The sequence below is a fragment of the Cyprinus carpio genome, chromosome B22 (assembly GCF_018340385.1).
Source record: "Cyprinus carpio isolate SPL01 chromosome B22, ASM1834038v1, whole genome shotgun sequence".
Lineage (NCBI taxonomy): Eukaryota > Metazoa > Chordata > Actinopteri > Cypriniformes > Cyprinidae > Cyprinus > Cyprinus carpio.
The window spans coordinates 25,094,413-25,110,947 of record NC_056618.1 but is presented as its reverse complement, the minus strand read 5'-3'; the positions used below and the strand labels follow the sequence as shown (position 1 = coordinate 25,110,947).

Sequence of the window (16,535 nt, the reverse complement as noted above, 5' to 3'; positions counted from 1 at the left end):
TTCTCATAATTAGTCCAACTTTTCACTCTGTTCAGCCTGTTCCGACTCATAATTTGCCAATTTGTCTTTTAGCTGACGCTTGCACCTAATGAAAGTACACTTATTACAAGGACAGTCTGGGGTTAAGTGCTCGCATTGGAGATCATTGTACGATGATGATAAAGATAGTGGATCACACTTCAGGGGTCTGATCACCAGTGATATCACAAAAAACGAATACTAGCCTAAATTAAAAAAAATAAAATAAAACAAGCTCACTGAAGACACGGAAATAGTCAGTGATTTCAAGAGAATAAGAAACGAATTACAAGAATAGGGGATAAAAACTACAGTAGAACAAATGCTACATTGTATAAATCAAAATTTTAATCAAATGTATAAATACACTGCATATTCTTCACTGTATACATTAAATATATATTTCTTCTTAAAATTAAAGTTACAAAAGTGATTTAGTCAAAAGCAGTGAGATTTTCTCTCTTCTGTTGTTTGATCAACATGAATGACAGACAGCAGGAATATCAGACTGCTGTCACTTTAAGAGCTGCCCTGATCCAATTTACTGTTACACATGCATTTTCTTTCTCAGCTGTTTGCTTTCACTTAAGAACTAAATTATAGTGTTTACGAGGATGCTTGCAAAGATGGGCATTTTGACACGTATACAAGTGTGTGTATTTAATGATTCAAGGCCTATAAAGCAGCAAAAAGAAACTATACATGCACCTCTCTGACAGCGCTCAGAAACGGTCTCAGACAGTGTGATCATTTAGCGAAATGAGCTCTTTCGCTGCTGATTGCGTTTCAGCTACTTAAAATCACTTGTTTTTAAACCACAAAGATTAAAAACGTATGCAAATGATACATTTTGTGACCACGCAGCAGAGCAACGTCACGTCTAACTGCGATACAAACAATAGTCCAAAATCTCTACCAGAACTGTATATCACCCATCTCTATGCTAGATGTCAGTTTAGTTTGGTTAATCAGGTCGACTAGTGAGTTAAAAAAAAAAAAAAAAAAGTATAATTTATGTATAAATTTACACTACTGTTCAAATGTTTGGGGTGGATACAAATTTCTTTTTTTTTTTTTTTTTTTTTTTTTTTGAAACGTCTTTTATGCTCACGTAGGCTGCATTTATTTGATCAAAAATAAAGTAAAAAAGTAATATTGTAAAATATTATTACACGTTAAAATATTTTTTTTCTATATTGAATACATTTTAAAAAATGTAATTTATTCCTATGATTCAAAGCTGAATTTTCGGCGGTCTTTACTCCAGTCACGTGATCCTTCAAAATCATTATAATGTGATTTTCTTGTTTTCTGCTTCTTCTTAAAAACTTTGAAAACATTTGTGCTGGATAATATTTTTGTGGAAACCCTGATTTATTTATTTTTTAGGATTCTTTGAATAGAATAGAATAATGTAAATGTATAAGATTTAAGTGGATAACTTTGGAAAACAAAACAATTTGTTTTATCTCTACTGTTTCCATAATTTATTAATTTACAATATTTATGCACATTTCATATTTTGAATTCGATTTTAAAGTTAAAAACAACAACAGAAATTCTAATCAACTCATTACTTGACCTTACAAACCAAATGTATTTTGGTAGAAATGTCAGTATAGTTTTTATATAGTGTTTTTATATAATATTTAATTTATTTTTATTTAAAATTATCTATAATGAATTACCTCAAATGAAAAAAAAAAAAAAAAAAAAATCAGTGTCTGCACTCACTTATAAACAGGTTTTTTTTTTTTTTTTTTTTTTTTTTCATTACACAAAAAGCACAAATGGATCATCAGAATCATATATATTTGATCCTGATGTTAGACTATAATCACAAATTTTATTCTAGTCAACCTTCTCACGACATCCGGAATCCTGTTCCGGAAAATGTCAGATTTTGGCATTTTTGCGTTCCGGTATTTGTTTTTAAAGAGCCGGCATTACCAAGTGCATTAGATCGTGACCGTGTGTGCATGTACACGAGACAGAGCGATTGCGGGTTCATGTAGATGTATTTAGGGCATGATTTGTAGATTATGTATTGATCCTCAACATATTATTGACCAATCAGCTTTGAGTTCAAAATCACTTTCATTGATTGAGAGTGAATAATAACAGAAATAATACCAAATAAAGTGAAATATTATAATGTATAAACACAATAATCATAGCCTAGTTCCCCTCACTCCAAAACAAATCATTTAAATGTAACCGTATGCAGAACAGATCAAGAATGAAAAAATATAAAGCTAAAGAAACCAAAACCAAGCAAAACTGAAAGTACCGTTGGGCTAACATACCTCTTTCATTCAGCACAAATTCAATGTTTTCATATTCGCAATGTATTTAAATGTTAAACTATTATTTATAATGTAGACTAGGCTTCATGTGCATTCGCATATCAACAGAAAAAAATCCTCCTCATATGCGCAAAAATGTGCTTGGCATAACAGCAGCTGTAGACTAGTTATACTACAGACTCTTTAAATTGATATGTTTGGCTGACTGTGTTTTATTTTGACAATGAACAGATGCGATGGCAACACCGGCTCAATATCGTGATGTCTATCAGCCATCGGCTAAACTATGCAGGACTTCATTCTGACTATTTCAGAAACCCTGCAGACGTGCCTATATTGCAGATAAGCTGTTTTGCACAGGCGTGCTGGGAAAACACTCTGTGCCTTGACTGTGATCAGATGTTTTGACTCCCAGTATTTCCAGGCTCAGAGCAAACCGCTCCGAGGCGGCTGGCTGGGTTTCAAGGTGGATGAGCCGACTGTAAGAAAGCTCTCTCTTAGAGGACGGCCATCCCTCCACCTGGGCTGTAAATGAGCCATGGTGACACATTTTGAAAGTGGATAACTGGTGAGATGGTGGTGTAGTCAGTGTCTGATAGGCTTGGTCTCTGTCCAGTGAAGGGAGCATACAGCTGGACTGCCTGGGAGGGATCCAGGACAAAATCACGATATGTGCCACGGATGACTCCTACCAGAAAGCCAGGCAAAGCATGGCTCAGGCCGAGGAGGAAACCCGCAGCCGTGGAGCCATCGTCATCAAGCCCGGCGGGAGATACGTGGGTAGGTTTTTGACGCATCTCGGGCCTCCACGTTCCTTGGCCGTCAGCTGATCAAAATCTGATCTGTTTACACGTAGTGTGCATAGACAGGTGGAAGGGGGCGATTAGAGCCAGTGCGTCTCCACATGTCTGGAACTGCAGCGTTCTACATAATTTATGAAGCTGTCTGTTGCGGTGCTCACTGATGAGACTGCTTAAGATATTATACGGAGAACTCTGCTAACTGTCACAAAACTATCATTACCAAACACTAGCGTTCACCAAAGACATTTAATGAGCAAAATCAATCAGCTCAATACATTCCCACTGATCCGCAGTGCTAAGTCACGACACGGGCTGTGCAAAAAAAATTAAAATAAAAATGGCCCAAATAAGTTTCTTTTCCCCTCAAACCTGAATAATATATTTAATGAATAATTGAATATTATATAATACTTAAGATACTATATTTATTAAATAAGTTATTTTAATGTTATTTTTTTTTTTTATTATTTATAATGTATTTTATAAATAATGATTTTATTTTAAAATGTTACAAGTAATTTATATATTTCAAAAATATATATATATTTAAAATGTAATTAGTTAAAACCACTGCTGAATCTTTTCTTAAGTCCAAATAAGTGAATCATAAATGTGTAAACAATTTTATTAAATTTGACAATTTATATACAAGAAAGAAAGTTACTTTTAATAAAATTGATCAAATTAGAATTTTATTATTTAAAATGTCAATTATATATTTGTTTGAAATCAAATAGATGAATAATAAATGTATAATTTTAACTTAAAATTTTTTTTGATTTGGGCCACATTCAGCAGTAGTGAAAGAAGACCGTTATTTATATATTTGAAATCTTTATATTTTTAAAATAGTTTAAAACAAGTGAATTTGAATTAAATAAATAAATAAATTACCTTTTTCCCCCAAGCATATACTTTATATAATTTATATATTTGAAATATATATATTTATAATTCATTTTAAAAGTATTAATTTAATTTGTAATCTATAAACTATTTTAAAAATATATAATATTTAAATATATAATAGTTTTTAGATTACAAATTCAATTTTAAAAATATAAAAATTGGAAATATATAATTGTATTTAGTTTTACACTGCTGAATGTGGCCCAAAACCATTCATTTATGAATAAATTATTAATTTTCTTTTTCTATATATTCTACATTTTATATACAATTTTATTTAATATTTTAATAACACTATACATACATTTTGCCAAAGTAAACATGTAAGACTAATTAAACATTTAATGTCATTATTAATTCATTATAATGTCTTAGCTATGTTTGTATTGGGTAGTTGTTACTGTATTTTGTATCTGTAAGATTAAGTCTGTAAAGTCATTTTTGCAGAATGTTTAGATTATTTTAATCATTAAAAAGTGCAGTTTAAAAAGTGTCTACACATGTGCAGTGAATGCTTGTCTGTTCATTTAACATTTAATCAAACGTCCTTTTTGACCTCATTACATAACCTCATTTTTCTTCTTCTTCCCTTGGCTGTTCAGGGAAGCGTGTACAGATCCGGAAGCCGATAATGGGAGTGTCGGATGTGGCGCCGTCGAGACGGACTTCACGGCCGGTCATCATCTCCAGCAGTCAGAAGAAGAGCCCGCCGCGGCCACTGAGGGAACGGCTGGTGCATTTACTAGCCCTAAAACCCTACCGCAAACCCGAACTACTGGTGCGGCTCACCAAGGATGGCCTGTCTCCTCAGGACAAGGAGACGCTGGACAGCCTCCTGCAACAGGTTCAGAAGCAGTGATAATTTTATTCAGTAACATAGAGATGCACACATGATATACATACTGTACATATAGCGCAAGTATACTATTCTGAGCATAGCCAGAGCAACCAAGAACCTCTTTCAGAGTTATGGTTTTGGTTTATGACTCATTTATTGTTTGACCCATTCAGAATCATGTTTTTGAACTCTGCTTAGACATTATGGCTCAACCTAGACACATTTGTCATTACATAGACAAACAAGCTTAGCCCTGCGTAAAGCCGGTGTATATAACACACAGGCTGTTAGCAGGCTGTTGTAGTGTGGTTTGTTTTTCTGCACTGGTGTTAAAAGGCAATGCTTGTACTCTTATTTTTAGAAAGCCAAAGGCTTAAGCCTGGTTTTATTTTGTTGTTTTTTTTCCTGGCGGGGTGTAGGTGGCTAACCTGAATAGTAAGGACAACACCTTCACATTGAAGGATTGTTTGTTTAAGGAAGTTCAGAAGGACTGGCCTGGTTATACTGAGGTGGACCAGCAGATTCTGAAGAGAATTCTAGTACGGTAAGCTTCACATTTACAGTAAATCTTTTTTTCTTCCTTTGAAGTAAATGTAATATAGTGTTTTTATAATTATTATTTTAAGTGATTTTAATTTAGTTTTTTCTTTTATTTTCAGTTATTTTTATTTGCACATTATTTTATTTTGACTTGCACTGCTGATGTGTTAATACATAAATTCAAAGCAAAAAAAAAAAGGTACATGTAACTAGGTGTTAATTTTTTTTAAGTGATCTTTATTTTATTTTATTTGATTTGATTTTGAATCCTGATGTTTTCTTTTCTCTTGGTATTAATTTTATGTAACTAGTTGGTGTATTTTAAGTGATTTGTTTTATTTAAATATTTATCTTATGTGACTTATTTCTTATATTATAATTTTTTTATTTTTATTTAAATTTTATTCCTACTCTAATGTATAGGTTTTCCCTTGGTATTAATTTATGAAACTAAGTTGTATTTTTAATTTTAATTTTTTTTTTTTTTTTTTTTTGACCCACTCCTAATGTATTTTTATTTATTTATTGCTTTATTTTATTTAAAAGATTATTTTATTTTAAGTTGTTTTATTTTGGCTCCAACTCCAAATTTATTTATACATGTAGATTATGCAGTAAAATTTAAGGACTCTTTTGCTCCTTACAGTGAAACGTTTAATTATAGAATAGAATATAATTATATTTTAATTAAATTATAGAGAATTTAAATCAAATTCTTCACATTTCAGTATTTGTTTTATCATCAAATGAAGGTGGTACTTCAAGCTTGGGTATATATGTTATACACCAATATACACTTCTCTATGGAAAAGTCATTTTAAAAAAAAAAAAATTCATTCTCTAGTATTCATTCTCTGCCATTCAGTAGTGTTTTGCATAACAAAATTTATACAATTTGATGCTGGTATATAGGGCACCAGTTGATCACAATACTTCCAAGAACCTTTATTTGCCCACTGTAGGAGTTGTACAACTGCATTCACCCTTGTTCTCCGAGCTCTTTTTTGGCTCTACATGGAGAAGTCTGGGTTCCCATGGACTCTGGTGGTGGAAGACTGGACCCTGGAAGCTAAATTTAGACAGGCCGTGCTGCGCGCTAGACTGGCGAGAACATGGTGTTGTGATATCCGTTCAAAACAAAATGGAAATATTTGCCAGAAACAAACCCAACACCCAGGTGGAACACACTCCACACGCTTGCACTTTGAAACCCGGTGGCGATGCTTATCAGCTGACGGCCTTTTACGTCCATACACCCCCCTCCTTCTCGCACCCACCCACTTTCCCATCTGGTTGCGGATGCCAGGCTGTCACAGAAGAGCCGTGGCTGTGTGCAGTCGGGAGGTTAGTGATGCAACCTTATTCCAGCACATGCTGATCCATGTGTGTGGGTGGCACGGGTCCAAGGTCCGGCCATGCATGGGCACACACAGTTCGATGGCGACCGTATCGACTCATGCCTCCTACTCTCAGGCATAGTCCCCTGTCTGTTTATCCTTGGAGGTGGGGCCTGCTGTTAGGATGAATTTGATGATTTCTTATTTCACCTTGTTTAAATAATTACCTCAAGCAGCATTATAAACTTATGTTTGATGTCATTAAATGTTTTAACGTTGGTAGTTCTGCCAAAAATGAAAGTTGTCATCACCTTGTTGGTCCAAACCTGTGTGAGTTTCTCTTTTCTGCTGAAGTAAAAAAAGATAACATTTTGAAGAAACAGTTGATGGTAGCCTGTAGTATATTTCTTCCATACTATAGAAGTCAGTGGCTACCAGCAACTATTTGGTTACCAACATTCTTCAAAATGTTTGTCTTAGTGTTAAAGATGAAAAAAAAAAAAAAAAAGAAACTGGTTGTTTATTCAAAAATAAATGGCTGAAAGAAACTCAGATTTGGAATAACTTGAAGGTGAGTAAATTTTAACATGAATTTTTTTAATTTGACATTAAAATATGCACATTTCTATGGATAACTAAATTGTGTAAAGTGATTGGAGTGCATATTCTCTACCATGTGGTGGTGTTTCACATAACAGCGACAAACGTAATTTGTATGTATATGTGCTTGACATATTTTGGTGTCTGTATTGTTTTAACTGGTATATCGCACACCAGTTAGTATCTTATTAAGGCCAGTTTATTTTGTTTCTTCCAGAGTTCCTTAAACGGCTTCATCTGGTTTGGTCTTCATGAATACTAGTCAAAAATGTTGTTGACAAGTCATGGACAATATTTGTGTAACCAGCATCTTGTTATTAGTAATCAAATAAAACTTTCTCAAAAAGACGCTGTTGGCAGGTTCAGATGGGACTAATGAATGTCAAATATTGTCTATTATCCGTCAGAATTTCCTTATTAGAGTTAAAGGGATAGTTCCTCCAAAAATGGAAATTCTGTCATTAATTTCTCCCCTTCATGAAGTTCCAAACCTGTGAGACCTTTGTTCATCTTTAGAGCACAAATTAAGATATTTTTGATGAAAACCGAGAGCTTTCTGACCCTGCATAGATAGCAATGCAACTGATACGTTCAAGGCCCAGAAAGGTAGTAAGAACATCATTAAAATGGTCCATGTGACACCCAGAAAAGAAGAAATCATTAAATAAAGTCATTATTTTTGTTTTCTTTGCACACACAAAGTATTCTTGTAGCTTCAAAACATTATGGTTGAACCACTGATGTCACATGGACTTTTTTTAACAATGTTCTTACTATCTTTCTGGGCCTTGAACGTGTCAGTTGTGTTGCTATCAAACCTATTGCATGCTTTTATATTTCTGTTTTAATTGGGTTTGAATTAATGATCCTACTTTTTTTGTGTTATACTTGGAAATTCTATTGATTATTCAGGTTTTTTTTGGATTTTATTGATTAGGTTCATTTTTTTTCTTTTTAAACTGATGATTCTCCATCTTTCGTTCTCCACAGAAAACTGTGTAAGCCTCAGAGCAGTGGCCCTGTGCCTGGGGAGAGTCCGGTCAGCCCGCACAAAGAGCCAGCCAGCAGCTCGCCCTCTCAGGTCAGCCTTTTGACCCCTTTTAGACCCGTCAAAGCCAGTTATGATGGATCTGCTTAGCTTGAGGAAATATTCAATGGTTAATCCTTTCCTGCTCCCACATTTCTTCATAATATTTCTTCAAAATGCTCCACCTCATATTTTCATAATCTTTGACCAAAATGTAATGATACTTATTAAATTTCAATTTCTCTGCCTCTAAAATGTTGAAATTGAATCGCTATTTAATATTTGACTGTTTAAACTGTCCCAGTTTTACAAACAATCATTGCTCGCGTCCAACAGAAACGACCTGCAGAGTTCATCGATCCCCTGGCCAATAAGAAACCCAGAATATCGCATCTAGCCGGCAAGTCTACAGGGCTCATTAACGGCAAGCTGAGCTTGTCCAATGGGAGAGACTCCTCTAGTTCTCAATCAGCAGAGACGTCATCGAGCTCTCAATTCCCTTTGCTGGAGATCCACCGACCCTTCGACCCCCTTTCGGACGTCAGCAACGACTCCAACGGCAGAGACTGTGAAAGTCAGGAGGCGGCGGTGGCGGAGAGACTGAGTCAGCCCCCTTCGTTCGCCCCTCGCTCCACAACGCAAGAGGAAGGGCTGGGCTCTACATCCCTGGCCCACAGCAGCCTGGACGTGTCTCAGACCCAGAGCGCTCAACCCTCCCTGCATGGCAAGTCAAAGAAGAAGTCCAAAAAACACAAGGACAAAGACAAGTCCAAGGAGAAAGATAGGGACCGAGAGCGGGACATGAAGAAGGAGAGGAGAGTTGACGAAGACCGTGGCTTGGATCAGAAGAAACCCTGTGACATCACAACGAGCAATAGGAGCCCAGGTGCGGACTGGTTTCTGTTTATGTTTTTTGTTTTTGATTTTTATTGTTTTGGGGTCTGAGATTGGTTTTTGTGGGTTGTTTTTTTTGTCTAGTTGAATCTAGTCAGGATCAATTCTGCGATTAGAAATGTTTGAAAGTGTTTTTATGATTCTGATCTCAAGTAGTGTATGTCTGTATGTTGCTTAGTAAACAAACAGCGAAAAAAATAGTTTGTTATAATAAATAATTTAGTAGCTAAATGAAGTTTAGTTATAGTTATTCAAGCTGCCCTCCAATCAGATATTTAGTCCAACAACCGACACATTAGGTTAGGAAAGTCATTAGCTGGTAATCGTTCAGACAACTAGTTGAATAGTCCAACAACTAACCTAGTGGTTAGTGAAGACTATTACTTGTATAGCAGCTCTGACAGCCCACCCCACCAATTAATCAATTAGTAGTCCAAAAACTGGCAGTTGGTTAGTTAGCTGAATAATTGTTCAGACAACCCACTAGCTAGTTGATTTATCCTCGTAGGTTGGTTTTTGGACTGATACTTGAATAGTTGTTCAGAGAGCCCATCACACCAACTAGCCGTTTAGTAGTACAACAACCAGACTAGTCTGTTGGTAAGGTCAGTTAGTTGAATAGTAGTTCAGACACACTGTCAACTGTTTGATTAGTACTCTAGTACTCAACTCCAATGTGCCACTTTTCCATTGTTCTTCTATGTAAACACTCTAGAGCAGGGGTGTCAAACTCAGTTCCTGGAGGGCCGCTGTGCTGCAGAGTTTAGTTCCAACCCTAATTAAACACACCTGACCCAGCTAATCAGGTCCTCTAGGCTTATTTGAAAACTACATGGTATGTGTGTTAGAGCAGGGTTGGACCTGAACTCTGCAGCGCTGCGGCCCTCTGGGAACGGAGTTTGACATCCCTGCACTAGATGGACATGTCACCATTGCGTTTGTGTCTCTCACACTGCGTTTTTAAGACGCCGTGGCAAGTTAAAAGAATCTCAACGTTTACACGCAGTGCCGCTAATCAATGTCAATTCCAAAACAGTGGACCAATCAGAAGACTCCAGAGGCGGGGTAAGCGTTGTGAGCTATTGTTTACAGTCGCAAGGTGGCATGGCAAAGGTTTCATTTGACGACAACATGACCGAGAAGGAATTCTGCATTGCACTTTTTTTTTTTTTTTAAACCTGTTTTAGACAGACGCATTGTTTGAACGGCCCCTAACAACAGATGAGTCGGTTAGTGAAGTCAGTTAGTTATTATAGGGAGCATTTGAAATGGACGCTTTTAAATTTTCAGTACCGAAGTCAGTACTTTTTGATGACCCTAATAAGGTCAGTCCATCAACTAGTTGATTAGAAGTCCAACAGCCAACCTGTTGTGTTAGTGAGGTCCAATCATTAAATAGGCATTCAGACAACCCTCCAACTAGTAGTCCAACAGTTGACACACTTGGTCTGTGAGATCAATTAGATGAATAGTAATTTAGGCAGCTCACCAACCAGGCAATTAGTAGTTCAACAGCTGACCGAGACTGCTAGTGAGGTCGAGGAGTTCAGACGTTTGGACAACCCCCCAACTAGGTGACTAGTAGTCCAACTGTTGACCGACTCGGTGAGTTTAAGTTAAATAGTTGAATAGTCATTTAGACGGTCCACCAAACACTCGATCATTAGTTTAGCAACTGACCTAATCAGCTAGTGTGGTTGATTAGTTAAAACAACCCACCAGTTAGTAAATTTGAAAAATGTGTAGTCTGTGTAGTACCCCTCTTCAGCTCGTTTCTAGCAGGTTTTTTTTTTTCTCTCCAGTGTAATTATGTGTTGAGTTTTGAGAGCACTGTTTTTGTTTATGTTTCTGGAGGGTGTATCTCTGTCCTTGAATTCACCTTGTATTTCTTTTCAGGTCTGAACGGAACGTGCGACAGCTCCAGTATTCCTGCGTCATCGTCGGAGACGGCCGACTATTTATTGTAAGCATCTCTTTGTACATTACACATTGCTGTTACATTTTGCGTCAGGTTTGTTAGGAAGGTGCGTTATATAACTGAAAGAAAATAACATTAAACTTTTATGACGGTGATGTTTTTTTCGCTTGGTTTCCTTAACAGAAAGTACACGGTGATAAGCTCGCAAGAGCAACGTCAGAGTTACAAAAACGACTTCAACTCAGAGTACAGTGAGTACCGGGGCCTCCACGCACGGATAGAGAGCATCACCCGACAGTTCACTATACTCGACTCCCAGCTCAAACAACTCCAGCAAGGCACAGATAAGTATAAGGTATCTTATATATTAGAATGCGGTGTATAAATACTCAAGCATTGTTAAGATATTTCTTATTTTTTATTAATATGCTGTCGGCCCCTGCCTGGTCCCTGTAGTTGTGTCTTCCTCCGGAAAATGAGAAATTCAAGAGTGTAGTTGACTCATCCTTAGTGCTTGTTTGGTTCCTGCATTTTCGTATTTTAGAAAACATTACTATGCAAATGGTAAGAGAAGAAAAACAATCTAGTCTTGGAGCATAATGAATAAACGACACAATCAACCGACTGATTAGAGGCAATAATGTTATATAACCGGAGCAGAATGTCATAAGGGTCATTTATTTCTCCTACACACAGTCATAATTGTTTATAGGGCTCAATAATAAGGATGGCCCTCTGGCATGGGGCCAGTGGGAGAGTTTTGGGTCAGCTTGACAGAGCTGCTATTTATATTATAGCTGTAAAACTGTGTTGCCAGATCTGGCTAGAAAAAAATAAGCAACATGGTCTAACAAAACCACTAAAGAGTGAGAAACACGGGAGGAAATGTATGTGCATTATACACAGAGCTGGGTGGATTACTGAGAAACTGTAGTCTGTTACTAATTCCAGATTACATGACAATTTGTAGTTCGTAACGTAATCCATTACATTACACATTTTAGGTAATGTAATCAGATTACTTTTAGATTACTTTTTGCTTAAATCATTTATCACATTGATGTAAATAGGATAACCTTGTAGAATATTGATATAAAAATACACAGAGTAAGAAAAGGTTTCCCAAACTGGGGTTCATATAGGAACTGCAGGGGATTTGCGAGTTTAATGAAAAGCTAATAATTAATTAAATCATAAAAATGTTACATTAAAATAAGTGCTTTTAAAATAAGTAAAATAAAAAAAAACGCTTACTAATTTTTTTTGAATATTTTATATATATATATTTTTTTTTTTCAAATGTTACTTCAATTATTTAAATTATTTATAAAGTAAATATATTAAGTGAAAGATGTTCATATGACAAAGTTTTGGAATGCCTGAATTACATGTAAATAAGTAAAATAACAAATTTGTGTATTTCAATGTGTTTGAAAGACAAAAGTCTTCCAACGCTATAGTAAACTTTAACTAACTAAACTAGTGAGTGATGATTCAAATAAAAATTAATGTTTCATCAGTAGTTGAAGCAATGTTCAAACACTTCTTAAACCTGAAATGATTTGTGTAAATCCAGTGCTCAAATGCTTTGTAGCCATCTGACTGGTGTTTGTTTGTGTGGATTTCCACAAAACTGGAAGACTTTCTGAGTGTATAAAAGCGGCAGACTATTTCAGAAAGCAACATTTAAAAAAGAAAAAAGAATTTATACATAATTATGATTATGGTCGTTGGGACCAATGGACATCTTGGAAAAAAAATTCTGGCTTAACTGAAGCCAGGAGAAATAATAAAAAACCTTATTTTGTATTTTTTATTAAAGGGTTACTTTAACGCAAAATGAAAATTTTGTCATTAATAACTTACCCTCATGTCGTTCCAAACCCGTAAAACCTTTGTTCGTCTTCGGAACACAATTTAAGATATTTTGGATGAGAACCGGGAGGCTTGTGACTGTCCCATAGACTGCCAAATAAATAACAGTGTCAAGGTCCAGGAAAGTATGAAAAGCATCATCAGAATAGTCCATCTGCCATCAGTGATTCAACCGTAACGTTATGAAGAGACGACAACACTTTTTGTACGTGAATAAAAAAAAAAAAATAACGACTTCATTCAACAATTCCTCTCCTCTGTGTCTCTCCACATTAGCGTAGCACCATTTGGACAAATCTGAGCAGTACGCAGCTGCGCCACAAGGACAAGTTTTTTTTTTTCATGTGTATTTATGCTTTGGTTTGAATGAAAACAGCACATTGGCGCAGCGCGGCTCACACGAGAGCATACGCTGCCTGCGTACTAGTCAGATTTGTCAAAATGGCGCTACGCTGATTTGGAGAGAGACCGAGGAGAGGAATTGTTGAATAAAGTCGGTATTTTTGTTTTCTTTGTGTATAAAAAGTATTCTTCTCGCTTCATAACGTTACAATTGAACCACTGAAGGCAGATGTCTTTCATACTTTTCTGGACCTTGACACTTTTATTTGTTTGGCAGTCTATGGGACAGTCACAAGCCTCCCGGTTTTCATCCAAAATATCTTAAATTGTATTCCGAAGATGAACAGGTTTGGAATGACATGGGGGTAAGTGATTAATGACAAAATTTTCATTTCGCGATGGAGTATCCCTTTAATGCATTTCGTTATATATGTATTTAACATTTCAGTTAATTTTATGATCCTTTAAACTACCATTGTACAGTGTTTAAAGGCATTCAACGGACTTTACCAAAGTTTGACTATTATATGACACTACTGGATATGATTTGAGAAGGTACATTTATCTTTAAGCTTTCCGTAAACCTGTAAGAAGAGACCGAACACAATTTGAAAAGTTCATGTAAAAATATCAGACTGCTCTGCCTGTATTCAATCTGATTACACATTTAAAACCACTGTTTTCAAGCAGGAGCTTCATTGTAACGATCTGTTTTTTCTTTTCACAGACAATCCACAATCAGATACTTGAAGAGTATCGCAAAATCAAAAAGGTAAGCTGACAGTCACTTCCAAATTTTTGCTACTTAACATCCAACGTATATCAAGTTTGAAATTCTCATCACATTCTTTTTTTTTTTTTTCTTCCCAGGCTAATCCAAACTATAGCCAAGAGAAGAACCGCTGTGAATACCTACACAACAAACTGGCACATATAAAAAAACTGATTGCAGAATATGATCAACATCAACTGTAAAACTGGCACTAATAACAATATTTTCTCTCAATTTTTTTTCTCCTTAATCTTTCTGTCTCTTTCAAGAGAGAGAATGTCTGGATTATTTTTTTGTTTTTCTTGGCTTGCTCTAAAAACAAGTTGTTCTAATGTAAAATGCCACGAAACTGATTTTTTTGTTTCTTCTTTTTTTTCCCCGTAGTGGGCCAAGTGCTCTAGTGAGGACAATGCAGACCCATGAATTTAATTTTTTTTATGGGACTCGGGACATGGGCGTACTCAGCCATGCTTACCTGTGTAGCCTAATGCATTATGGGATTGGTTGCCAGCTTCCTTCCCTTCTCAAAGGTCTCCGAGTTTAAAAGGAAAAACTGTTCTTTGGAGATCTTTTCCGAACAGGGATAACCAACACCCAATCCCAGAATCTCATAGTTTAAGGTTTAGAAGAAAAAATTAAATGGATATTTTTTTTTCTGTATGTACTAAAATGGAAGGTCCTATATTTTATTTTCTTTTATATTTATTTTCGTCTTCCATTGGGATACACCAGTCTGTTTATGTTTTCTTAAATTGTGGTACATTAGTTTTGTTATTTTTTTATTTTATTAGTATGTATTTTATGCAAAAGCTGCCTTGGATTTTGAGAGATCCCTAATGCAGTACTATCCCCCCCACACACACACACACCAGAGTGCTGTAGTTTCTGAAATAGCACTATTTGGCTTCTTATTTTGTGCAATGTGCTAGACCACGTGCAATGAACATGAATCGGATGCCTATGGGAAGGAGATAACCATCTGTTTAGAGGCTTTGACAGTATCAGTATTAATACGGTAGAGCTCCATACAGATGAACTTGCCATTCCAGAGGTGAGCGAGCGCTTCGGTGTTGGCACATTTTTACAATATTTCGTGCTTTTAACTAAAAAAAACATGACTTTATCACAACCCGAATCATGAATCAAGTCTGGTTGTACAAAAAAAAACACGCGGCAAATCTTGTAAAATTGTGCCTTAGGTATCTACAGCAATCCAGTATAGCTAGTTACGAGTGTGTTGGTAACATCACATTTACGGCCAAACTTTCTTGGTATTCTTCCAGAAAATAGCGATTGTATCCCTTTAACGCAGCCTTGAGGGGCTGGTTGGTGAAGACGACGCAAAAAATGGTAGAAACGCAACCTTGGCTAACTGTCTGAACCCTTTAGCAATTCAATGCTTACTTGAATACGGAGTATTTGTGGGGGGGTTGAATACTTCTGACAGTATTTTCGTTAAGAGATGACTGTTAAACTCCATTAAGGCATCTCATCGTGGAGGATCCGTTACAAACCTCTGACGTGCTCCTCACGTTACTGTGGCATCTGCCTTCATTGGACGTTCAACCACAAGTTGCTCATCTGTCGGGTCCTGTTGAAGCATCAGTTGTACTTCTGATATCTGAACTCTTGTGTTTAAATATTAAAATTCAGCACTTTGCTCAGCCTCTTGCTGTTACTCTTACCTGGGTTTTGTTGCAAGGAGACACTTGCCTTGTCTGTCTGTGTATGCATGCTTTCTGACTGTTGAAGACACAAAAAAGGGTTAAGGCCAGTGTTTGCAGCGGATTTACACTGCTGTTTAATATTCAAAAGACAAATATTTATCAAATTTCCCCGAATTTTCCAGGCTAGAATTGGTTTAGTGTTGCAATTTTAGGAGCGGAATTACAAAAATTTAAATAGTCGAATTTGACTCTTACGAATTAACTGAGAATAATTCTCAATCACAAATGCACCACATGAAACACGACGATTATTTTTTTCAGAACTGATCATGATCTGCTTTTTGGTCTTTTGTGTTACCTGCAGTAACGGTCTGAAAATGATGCACAAATTCAACGACGAATATGAATGTCGTTTGTTTGGATTTGAAAACGCTACGATACTTTGAAAAAACGGTTTTGAAACTGGTGTGGTTTGATAAATAGATTGAGTGTTGTGTGGGTTTGTGTGGGATGTGATATGTTGCTTTTTTTTCAAATGGGATGAAATAATAAAGGGAGTGGGAGGAGCTTTGGGAGGAAGGCTTGATGTCAATGCTAAAACCCAAAGCGCGCTTTTTGAAATATGGGACTGAAATTTATCTTGGTATTTCAATAAAAATCTTGGAAAAACTTGCATTTTATTCTGTTTT

The 16,535-nt window shown here is 36.0% G+C and overlaps 1 protein-coding gene across 1 annotated transcript in view; it reads left to right on the top strand.

Moving 5' to 3' along the window:
* Positions 1 to 14,925, top strand: part of ell (elongation factor RNA polymerase II) — a 37,951-nt gene extending 23,026 nt beyond the window's left edge. Inside the window, exons 4-12 of the mRNA XM_019065048.2 lie at positions 2,941 to 3,104; positions 4,639 to 4,880; positions 5,294 to 5,418; positions 8,342 to 8,432; positions 8,715 to 9,264; positions 11,169 to 11,235; positions 11,374 to 11,545; positions 14,135 to 14,179; positions 14,278 to 14,925. Coding sequence (XP_018920593.2) covers positions 2,941 to 3,104; positions 4,639 to 4,880; positions 5,294 to 5,418; positions 8,342 to 8,432; positions 8,715 to 9,264; positions 11,169 to 11,235; positions 11,374 to 11,545; positions 14,135 to 14,179; positions 14,278 to 14,382 — 1,561 coding nt within the window. The 3' untranslated portion in view covers positions 14,383 to 14,925. The remainder of the gene's footprint in view (positions 1 to 2,940; positions 3,105 to 4,638; positions 4,881 to 5,293; positions 5,419 to 8,341; positions 8,433 to 8,714; positions 9,265 to 11,168; positions 11,236 to 11,373; positions 11,546 to 14,134; positions 14,180 to 14,277) is intronic.
* The last annotated feature ends 1,610 nt before the right edge of the window (positions 14,926 to 16,535 follow it).